The sequence below is a fragment of the Blastomyces dermatitidis genome, assembly GCF_000003525.1.
Source record: "Blastomyces dermatitidis ER-3 genomic scaffold supercont1.6, whole genome shotgun sequence".
Taxonomy (NCBI): domain Eukaryota; kingdom Fungi; phylum Ascomycota; class Eurotiomycetes; order Onygenales; family Ajellomycetaceae; genus Blastomyces; species Blastomyces dermatitidis.
Genome location: NW_025544779.1, coordinates 3897961 through 3908869, shown reverse-complemented (window position 1 = coordinate 3908869; position 10909 = coordinate 3897961). Strand labels below are relative to the sequence as shown.

Sequence of the window (10909 nt, the reverse complement as noted above, 5' to 3'; positions counted from 1 at the left end):
GATTGCGGTCTTCGACCACCACCTCAATTCTTTACCAGGGGGGAGATAGCTGTGGGTTGTTTGAGTAGGAGGGATGGGTGGCCGGGTGGCGCAGAATATTCATCATCATGTTGGTAAGTGGGCTGCTTACATAGTTTTATCCTGGAAGATTTCAAATATTTGCCATTGCATGAGCTCCTTGCTGAGTTATCTAACTCCTTGTCAAAGTAGTATGAATGGTTTGCCATGCATCATCAAGGATGAATTAAAGTGGTGATTAGCACATGTTAAGTGAGATAGTGAGAGGGTTGAATTATCTCTCAAATCATTTTGAACAAGTGTTAGGGCCTGTTCGGTGCGTCCGTACTTTTTGAACACAATAGTGGATCTCATTAAAAATAGTGTATTTACCAATTATTAGTAGCAAGCCGGCGTTGTGCCATCACACTATTCCATCTTACCCTCTGCTCTGAGATGGAGAAAGGAAGCTCACAAAAATGTGTTCTTTTTGAACAGAGTCCAGAGTCAGTTTAAAAAGAATGTGTTTTTGTGAGCTTTCTTCTAACTAATATTAGTTAACTATCTTCACTATGAACACTATTCTCACTATATTATCTCTAAAAGTGTTATTCTACACTATCATACACTGTTGAAGTTAAATACTGCTTATTCATAAGATCTTGATAAGAGATGCAAGTACAGTCACTCAATTCACTGAACATCTGATCATTTTCATCTGTACTTTGTAAAAAGCAGCTGTATTATTAGTACAGACACTCTGCCCACTGAACAGTCATGATATTGAGGCCGTACTTTTTAAAAAAAGTGGAGATCTGTACAAAAAGAATGAGTACACACGGACGCACCGAACAGGCCCTTTAGTTGATCTCAAAAGCTTTCAGAAACTCAACTAATAGACATTGCAATTATTTTTCATGTATCTTATTCAACAGATTCATTTTAATGTTCATATCTCAGAAAGTCATATATCTTCGGTTTCACTCTAATCTTTTTATCAGATCACAAGAATATCAGATATATTCATATTCTCATACTTATCGCCGAGGAATTTATCTCAAAGAAGTTCATTCACATGTCAATGTTCAACAATCTCTGCAATGAGATTTTCAAGAATATCAAATCTTGCACATGAGGACATTAGCTGTGATTAGTAGATTCTTGATAAAGAATGATTTCTCAAGAATGATTCTTGAACAACAGTCACAGCAGTAGCAGAAGTACATAATGAAGCGAAACTCTCTCAGAGATATGTTGCTCCATAAAAGCGCTATTATACTCTTTGTGGTGCAAGGTCAAGGGTCACTGATGAGTCCCTTCACAGTTGTCAGCTTGTTTAATGCTCTTCTTCATATCTTCATTTGAAGTATGCATATACATACATCACCGGGTCCCCGGGCCTCGCGTGGGCAATGAGGGTTATCTCTTGTTCCTCAAGGTGTAGAGGTCCTTAACCGCTACTATCAATCAATCTCACCATCGTTCCCATCCACGGAACACATGGATATTCCGTATACTCGAGTCCGGGTGTGGATGGACGACATTAGATCATCTTGCAGTACTTTTGAGTGAGAAGAAGTAGAAACCCTATAAGCTTATAAACAGCTCTGCCTGGAAATATATCGTGCGGGGAAATATCATCACCATCCCTTTTTCCCAAGCCATTATTCATTCACTCCAGGCATTGTCTGATCATCAGCGAATCTCCATAGGTTTCGCCTTTCCAGTGATTGAGAATCGACTCACTGGTCATAGCTGCTCAGAGTCCATGCGCGAGGCCGCAGGGTCAGTGCTTTTAACCTCAAGGTCCAGATGTCCAGCCGGCAGTTGCTGCTAGAATAAAAAGCTCATGAGGATAATGAGGATAAATAGGGAATGTCTCAGTCTAGTCCAACGCTACAATTGGATACAAAGACATCAAGAACTGGAAAACGGAGATTTCCCCTGCCGGATAAGATTTGTTATAGTCGAAGCTTCAGATTGCAGCGCTGATGAGGCGGACTTGATAAGAAGCTCAGGGGCATCTCTTCAAGGTGGAATCTTGTAGATCGATTGTAATGGAAGCCTATCATGGAATTGAGTGAGAACGTGAGACCTTGAACTGGAGGGGACATAGTTCAGGTGCCGTTTGAGATTGGCGCCAGCTACATAGTTAACTTACATATTTGGATTTTTTTTTTTTTTTGACTTTTTTTTGACTTATTTAGCATGCCAAATCAGGTCAAATTATATTGCAAGGCTTCAACCCGGCAACTATCTCTTCCTACTGCTCTGTATTAATATTATACCCGAGTACCTTTTCTGTTAATATTTATATGCCGCATGTAAGCAGAGATTTCAATCTAACCCAGAGACGAGGATAATGTAAGCACTTGACTTCTTCTGTACAGCAACCCGTCTCTGTGAAGATATCCGGTTTCCAGCGCCGCTCAGCACGACAGGGAAATCCGTGGCTATTCGTTATGTTATTATGGGTGGGTCTCGGCCGCAGACGCCAAATCGGCTAGTAGTGCCTGGAACGAAACACACGCAAAAGTCGGGGAATCAAATATATTGCGAATCCTGGTTATCACCGGCAGCTGACTGCAGCACCCACGTTGTGAGAAGTTTTCTTTTTCTTTGTCTTTTTTCTTTTTCGTTTTTTTCTTTCGTTGGGAGACAAATCCGGAAGATTCGTCCGAGAAGTGAGTGTTTTTTCCCAGAATTCGCCTAATACATACCGTATCCCGTATCCTAACTTGTTTAAGTGGGACGACGGGATGTTGTTGTTGCTTGCGGAAACAGCGCGGGCGCGGAGACAAGGTTTGCTAGCACTGTATGAGAACTATAAAAAAGCAAAAGAAAAAAAAAGAAAAAAAAAAAGAAAAAAAGAAAGGAAAAGACAAAAAGAAGCGGGGGATCGGATCAAGCAGCAGCGGGACTGCCTAGCAGCTTTCCCCGTGAACACTGACCCAAACAACGATGGAGATCGCAGAGCACAATTGAACTTCCATGCGGCTACCGCGGGCAAATGGATGTGGAGAGGAAGTCAACTCTATGAAGTATAACTCTTTGTTTCTGTTGAAACGAAGCTTCGGCCGAAACTGATCAAATATTCATACTCCCCCGCTTCTTCTTTCTGTTGTTGATGGTGATCATGATGGTTATTATCATTATTATCATTATTATCATTTTTCTTTTCTTTTTTTTCCTTCTCACTTCTGACATGCCTCCCGCCGCCGCCACCGCCGCCGCCGCCGCCACCAACAACCAGCATGCATGCATTCCATCCACCCCCATGCCAAAATCCCAAACAACCGGGAACGGGGATTGTATCCCAGAAAATTCCCCCATCCCCATCCTCCGCAAAAAATGGAGATTAATAATAACGATGCCCCCATATATTCTCAATTGGCCGGGGTAATTTTCAAGTCATGAGAGTAAGAGTAACGATCATCAATCATCGGTAGTAATAAAGATCTGTAATTCCATTGAATACCTCACCACGACGCTTCTTTTCACTGTTCCAGCCTTGGTCTCAAAATAATAATAATAATAATAAAAATAAAAATAAAAATAAAAATAAAAATAAAATAAAGAGAACTAAATTGCCGCAACGCAGCTCTTTCATAGACAATGAACTTTGGAAGCAATGATGATGAATGAACCATGAAGATTCAAATGGCCATCATTTTGAAGGGGGTGAAAAAATACAAACTCTGTACGCTGCGTAAGTCATAATTCTATACTCCGTACAGACTTTTGAGGAGGTTTGAGCAAAATAAAATTGCCAAGATGGAGTCAAAAATCTCCATTTATTCATTATTTGTTGAACATAACTAAACACCCACCCACAATGGAAAATCCCTTGAATGAGAAAGAGAAATCTGACGACGCCCCCACGCTGTTCTGGTCGTCATTTGCTCAATTCATCACATCATTTCCTGCCAATCTTCTTGGGTTTGGATTCAGGGGACTAATAAGCTTAGCTTTGATAAAAACTAAATTCTTGTAAAAATAATAATAATAATAATAATAAATACAGCAAATCTAGCCAGTAATTATGAGCATACTTTGAGAGAAGAAATATGATTTTATATAATATGAATGAAGTAGAAAGCATGAAGTATGAGAGAGAATAGATAGAGAGATACGTGTACATACCTTATATATTTAATTCATTTCTCAATAAGTTTGAATTACACTAGTCTCAAAACACTTTGATATGCTCTGTTTTATTAAAAATACTACAATTTGTAAAAAGGTTTTTGTATTCAGAGCTGGAATTTTTCTAATTTTGCATATCTGAAATTGGTAAATGTATACGGAGTACGGAGTATTAGTTAGCTGAATAAGTACTAGAAAAACCCTGAGAGCTGAAGTAGATGTCATAGTCTCTGACTGCATACATCTATAATTGAAGAAGAAGAAGAAGAAGAAGAATAAGAATAATAAGAATACTCTGTTTTATTATCATAATTAGATATAATTCTCTCAATACTTCGCAGTCACATAATTCAACATTAAATAGATAAATTATACAGAATTCTCTTATCTATTGAATTTCACATCTCTTTTGAAGAAAATGAATAGAATAGAATAATAACTTCAAGAGGTATATTTAAGCATCATGTGGCTTTATAACTTCTGGCTAATTACTCTGGATTTAACTACCTCGAGACTTAGTGTAATTTGGCTGAAAGTCACTGTACATATTGAAAGTAAATTAGCATATGCGTAAAAACAAGCGAGAGATCGCTAAGAGAAAAGCCACGACCACCATCATCGCCACCCACCCACCTCACCTACCCCACCCCCAAACCCCCCAACCAACCCCAACCCAAACTAATCCTTGGTACCTTTTTGGAGGCCATCTGGGGTAAGGTAACTTCATCGATTCGAGCTATCTAGCGGAGCTGAAAATCCGGAGAAAACTCTTGGCCTCCATCAGGCATGGTTATCGTGATGGGAGTTTGCCAGTTATTAACTACGTACTACGTACTACGTACGCAGTATTCCATAGAGGGATCGGTTAAAAAATAAACTAGTGGCGGTCGTTACTTTTGGGCGCTCTGGGGGAAAAATGATATTCTTGGAAAGTGGGCTTTTGTTACATGCATACAGAGTCCAATATGCATCTCTATTATGTTGGTTTAATCGTGTTTTCCTTGTCGTTACATGTCCAGGTGGTGGAGAGCGAAGCGACAAAAGGGAATTTGTGGGGAAAAAAAAAAAGGAATCAAACAATCTTGATTGTCAGCGTAGAGTTACATGGTGTTGTTTGTTATCGCTTCTTTATACCCGAGATATTGGTTTTTTTTTTTTTTTTTTTTTTTTTTTTTTTTTTCCCTTTACGCTTCGCTTCAGTTCAGTTCAGCCGCGGAGGTCGTCGGTTTCCCAGGATTGGATGGACACGGCCTGTGGAGGCGAGAGAGAGAGTTTAATCCTAGATAGGATAGGCGGAGGCTCCAGGCGGACTTAAAATAGAAGCGGGGGGAATACGTCTTACGCGTAGCAGAGGCCCTTATTTTGATGCTGAAACGTTTAAACCAGGAGTCTCAGCGCGAATCCATCTTCTTCTCTCTAACTCGTATGAGTTCAACTTTGTCTTCCAACAGGAATCAGAAGATGGGTTTTCCGGGGCGCATGACTGATTGATTGGTTTTCAAGCTGTCCAGCAAACGACAAATAGAATCATGCCGAGGCTCGCACATCCCAGGTTGTTCGCTTATTAGGGGTCCCCTACGCCTCAAACGACTGCGGGCCTCATCCCCGGATTCTCCCATCCGGCCCGCCCAGCCCAACAAGTCCTTCAAGGGTGTTGTCAACTCTCTGACAATTTATTAGTCTGTAGAGAGACTAGAGAGTGGGGGGAAGGGTGGGATGAAACTGAGAAAGTATGGGGTTTCGGATATTTTGACTTGTATCATCTTTAGTTTTTTTTTTTTTTTTCTCCCTCCCCAAAACTTCCTTGTTAAAATTGAATAGTATAGTGCAACAGATGCGGAAGACCCCTTATCATCTCCCAAGGTGTTTTGAATGGTCAGGTTTCTGATATGGGGTTTTCTGGGGTTAAAAAGTTACACTCAACCTTTTTCTTCTCCTGTTCCTTTCGATTTTGGGGGGGGGGTTGCAAAATTGCAACCCTCATTGGCGAGGATTATTGGGAGGATTACATTGTGCTTGCTCGCGAGGCGGACTGCAATGCCCGATGTGTCATTGTTGAGTTTAAATGATGTGACAGTTTTGGGGGGAAGGAATGCTGAGGCTGGCACGAACGCGCGTGGGTTGCTGGTGACTTTTGAGAGGGTGGTGTGCGGGCTCGGATGCCAATAATAATGATGGACTGCATTGCATACCCACCGGTTGGAAGGGCACGATAGGTTGCGATGACACTTGATGAGAGAGAGGTTACGCGACGGAAATTTTAAAAGCGCCTGCCCCGGGCGCCTGGCGTCGGTGATGATGGGGTGACAAGGGACATTGGTGGAAGGAATTGGTTGGGGGTCAACAGCTAGAACTGGAACTTGACCTTGAACTTGGAGGGTTTGAGCTGGCAGGCTTCAAATCTTGAGCTTTTCATTTTCTTTTCTTTTTAGTGTTTGCTTCATTTTCTCCTCTTATGATCTCTCTGGCTCTCTTGCGGGCGTTCGGGTTTTTCCCTTGCCGCGGGTAACCAGTGATGTAACTAATCAGCAAGGTCAGACAAGAAGAGATATAATAATTGAGGCGGTGAGCGCATACAAAATTGAGTGACTCAAGACCTGAGATTGAGTTGAAAATAACCATGCACTTTCTTTATGTCAAATGGCTCAAGCTTTTTTTTTTTTTTTTTTTTTTTTTTTTTTTTTTTTTTTTTTTTTTTTCCTTTCATTTAGACGTTAGCATTGATCTGATAAATCTGATAAATAATCTGATCAACAGGCTAGACCTGATTTCTGCAGAAGTGCTTTCTATGCTCGTTGTCACTATCTATGCATGATCACTGTGCATGTGCTGGATGGGATGTGCAGCGCCTTAATAAGTGATCGGGCAACTTTGAGTAAGTGACGAACTCTATTCCGTACACGCCATTTTTCGGTACGGCTGGCAGGGCGTGATCGGTCTTTTGCAAAAATACACAAAAACCAAAAACAGCAATCACTAGAGAAAATTCTTTCATTCAAAAAAAAAAAAAAAAAAAAGAAAAAAAAAAAAAAGAAACTCCGTAGGTAGCAGCGGCTGAAAACAGACTCACCACGCCTGAATACAATTTTAACCGCAGTTAGTTAGTTAACTATGCTCGAAAATACTCGAACGAATCTGACATAATTTTCGTTCAAGAGCTTTCCCCCGAGATTTCCCCTGAGCAATCCACAATGTTGCAAGCAGATGTTCTCAATAATATACTTTTCCCTAAGTATGGACGTAATCTCAGGTGAAAAGAAACAAAGAGAATCGTGAGTGAATAGCAGTATATAGAGCACAGGCTAAAGAACAGGTTGGGTGAAGAGTATTTATTTAGTATTTAAAGTAGAAAGTAATGAATTCAAGCTAAAACTTCTATAAAAAAAGTGAGAAAAAATAATAATAATCAGTTTCATTCTTCAGTCTGTTGTGTAATATACTAATATTAATATCATGCCACTTATGAGTAGTTTCAAGCTCTTAGATAATATGAAAGAATGAAAGAAAATAACAGCTTCAGGTAAATTCACAGCTCACAGAATTCAAAGATAATCAGCTAATATTATTATTGCATGTGATCACTGATCACAGACTTCTTTCATGTCTCTAAAAAGTTTGAAATCATGACAATATGTGAGAGAGAAATATAAGTAGGTAAATGAAATTATGAAACAGAGAAGATTTTATTTTTACAGAGTTTAAAGTATAAAAAAGAAGAGAGAGATAATAAGATACTCTTACTGAAATATGAAGAATACATGTCTATGCCTACTAGCTATCAATTTCTGTTCTTCTCTCATTTTTAACATGTGATAATTATTAGTGATCAATCACTATCTTAGCTTAGAATACTTGAGTTTTGAACTAAAAAAGTAACTTAACTTACAGTAAACTCTGACTTTATCTATGAGTACAATCATCATCTTGTTTCCGAGTCATAATGACATGCTTGTGAATGCATGATAAGTAAAATAGACTAGATACAGAGAACAGCTCTAATAGAATGAACAAGCTTTTAAAATAGATATACACAATTCTACCTCAGCACCTGAATACTTGAGCTAAGTAGCTACTTCTCTACTGTGTGTACTCACTCACACACACATCTACTCCTCCCCCCCCCTTCTCTCTTAGTACAACTCAGAGCTACTTTCTGCCTGCTTGTGACTATTCTCGCATACGTATCATATCAGAGACTCTGTTCCAGCCCACGAGGTTAGTTAGCAATAGAAACTCCTGGGCTAAATGCACTCCCCAGTCTACTCCGTGCATAACTTATTTATACCCCGCCTCTCTCTCTCTTGTCTCTACTCCGTGCTTCTCATCTAACTCTGGAGGAATATTGGAGATGTAGCACCAGAGGAGCATGTATGTACATGTACAAGTTAAAAAGAGAGCTCTGAACAGTGATAACAGCAGCAGTTGTAATCTCAACTTCAATATTTAAAGTTATCATAATGATGACAAGATTATAGCTCACTCTGCACAGTTAAAAGCTTTGAACTTATAGTGACTAATTATATTTTATTCGTTTACTCAACAAATACAAAAGCTTTCAGTTAGATTAATATGATATTTACAAGGCCTACTGCGTACATCATCAACAGTGCTGAATCATAGCAATCTAAAAAATTCCACGCAACAACCTTCTGTATCACGATGAGTAAGCGAAAAAATTTCCATTCAACCTCTTCCAACATTTCCCGGAAACACCAGCGGTAAAACCCCAACAACAACCAAACAATTGACAGGGGGTGTTCCGGGTTATTTTCGTGCAAGCGAGCGGATTAAAGTTATCTCCGAGCGTTCCCCCAACGGGCGCCCGGCTTTCCCTTCCCCATTTCTGGATTTGTTTTTTGAAAAAAAAATTTTTTGAAAAGAATTCCTCCGCCCCGCGTTCGTATGTTACGTAAGCCGGCGCGCCTTATTAGTTACGCCTTGGCCTTGGACGCCTCCCCGCGGCCCGATGATGAGGGTTTGGTTTTGGAGTTGCCTAGGTATAATTTTTTATTTTTCTTTATTATAGTATTTGAGGGGGAGGCGCTGTGAGTGGTGAGGGGGCAAAAGGGAGAGATGAATGAATATTCAAACATTCTAGATGAAAGCAAAGAGGGAAGGAAGAAAAGAGGTAGGGTAGAAGGTAAGCCACAATAAATGATTTGTATCAGAATCAGGTTTTATTGTTCTCATTTCCATACCATTCCGACGCTTGGGAACGAACGTGGGCGGCATGGAGGATCATTTGAATGGCAAACGGCAGCGGGCACCGGCATGCATGGTATGTATACAGGCATGGAGTAGATGTAGATAGATAGCTTGGATAGACATGGCCCGCGGAGTAGTATGATCATCATCAGAGCACGCACGAGGGACCCGGGGCGCGGTTATGAGTGCTCATACTTCCCCCCCCTCTCTCTTCCCATCTCTCTCTCTCTTTTTTTTTTTTTTTTTTTTTTCGTTTTTTTATTATTTTACTTCTTTTTATTATTTTGAGCGGGGGCCTGTGGGGGCGCTGCCGGATCGAATGCGAATACGGGGTGGGTGAGGTCACTGAGGTGAGGGTTGCGGGATGGGTGAGGCGGGGAATTAACTTGGGAGTTTCGGTCAGTCGGCCGGCGGCCGGTCGGTCAAATAATACATGAGTGAAGGATTATTTTTATTTTGTTTGATGGTGGCAGAGATGTGAAGATGGAGATGGAGATGAACCCCCCACTCTGCAGAGGCTGTGGTGGATGTTGGTGGTTTATTGAAGGCGATATATGTGGATAACTAAGCAAGTTTGCTCGCAATAAATGAGGGCCTGTAACGACGTCTGGGGTGTTGGTTGTATAGTGACTTGACACGTGTATACAAGTCAGAGGATGGATATAGTGAGCAAGCCCGGGAACTTGCCTGTTCAGCTACATAATATAATAATAATTATACCTAGGGACGTTCAAAAGTATTTAGCGAGAGGGTACAGAGTACATGTGCATGGAGCCATGCCAGGTACCATTTGTCTGGAATTCTCAGATGTAACTGCAAATACAAAATGTCACAGCGGAGATCGATCTCCCTTTTCCCTTCAACTATTTACGGAGTATTAGTTTCTTCTTTTTCTTTTCTTTTTTTCTTCACTAACTACTAGTCATTTCCCATTTGCCCCAGAAAATCCTTCCCATGTCAAATTAAACTCCGAGACTAGTAAGTCATATAACTCACCCAATCCCGGCGCGCATCTGCATCCCCCGTGGTGAGCTGCGCTGGGGGTCCAGGGCTGGGCCCAGGACTCCAGGGAGGGTGGTATAGGCAGCGTAGAGATGACCCAGCTACGTGAACACGCCACTTCATTTGGGCTGCAGTGACATTGGGTTGGACCTGATAAGCAGGGACCCGCCCACATCTTTTTGGTAAAAAGAACCAATCTTATATTCCCCTCTACTATTCAACAGAGAGGAGAGGAATGATGAGATGGCAGAGTAGAGTAGAAAGAAGCGAGCCGTGCGTGGACAATAGACATGAGAGGGAGAGAGTGTGGAGAAAGCCCCCTTTTTTTTTTTTTTTTTTTTTTTTTTTTTTTTTTTTGGCTTCTCACTCTCCGCGTTTCTCGGTACGGCCTCGGGTACAAGTCAGTCGCAGTAACAGCGGTAACTTTCTGGGAACTACGGAGTAGTTACTGGGTAACCTTTTCGTCCGTCATCGTCGTGCCTGGCAGAACCACCCAGACCACATGTAAATTTGCAGCCCTTTTTCCGTTTTGCAAAAAAGGGACCAGCGGGGCGAAATA

The 10909-nt window shown here is 41.0% G+C and overlaps 1 protein-coding gene across 1 annotated transcript; it reads right to left on the bottom strand.

Annotated features, from left to right (window-relative positions):
* Window positions 1–2219: 2219 nt before the first annotated feature.
* BDCG_17289 (uncharacterized protein) lies at window positions 2220–2999 on the bottom strand. The gene is made up of 2 exons (XM_045426430.1): window positions 2949–2999; window positions 2220–2804 (listed from the first exon to the last, which is right to left on the bottom strand). The coding sequence occupies exons 1-2, from the start codon at window positions 2988–2990 to the stop codon at window positions 2466–2468; spliced, it is 381 nt and encodes a 126-aa protein (XP_045281646.1). The 5' UTR covers window positions 2991–2999; the 3' UTR covers window positions 2220–2465.
* Window positions 3000–10909: the final 7910 nt, after the last annotated feature.

Excerpts from the sequence above, each read along its gene's own strand:
- BDCG_17289 (XM_045426430.1), bottom strand. The coding sequence starts at position 2,990 with ATGGAAGTTCAATTGTGCTCTGCGATCTCCATCGTTGTTTGG. Across the intron at positions 2,805-2,948 it reads CGATCTCCATCGTTGTTTGG|CAAACCTTGTCTCCGCGCCC; the intron begins GTCAGTGTTCAC and ends ATACAGTGCTAG.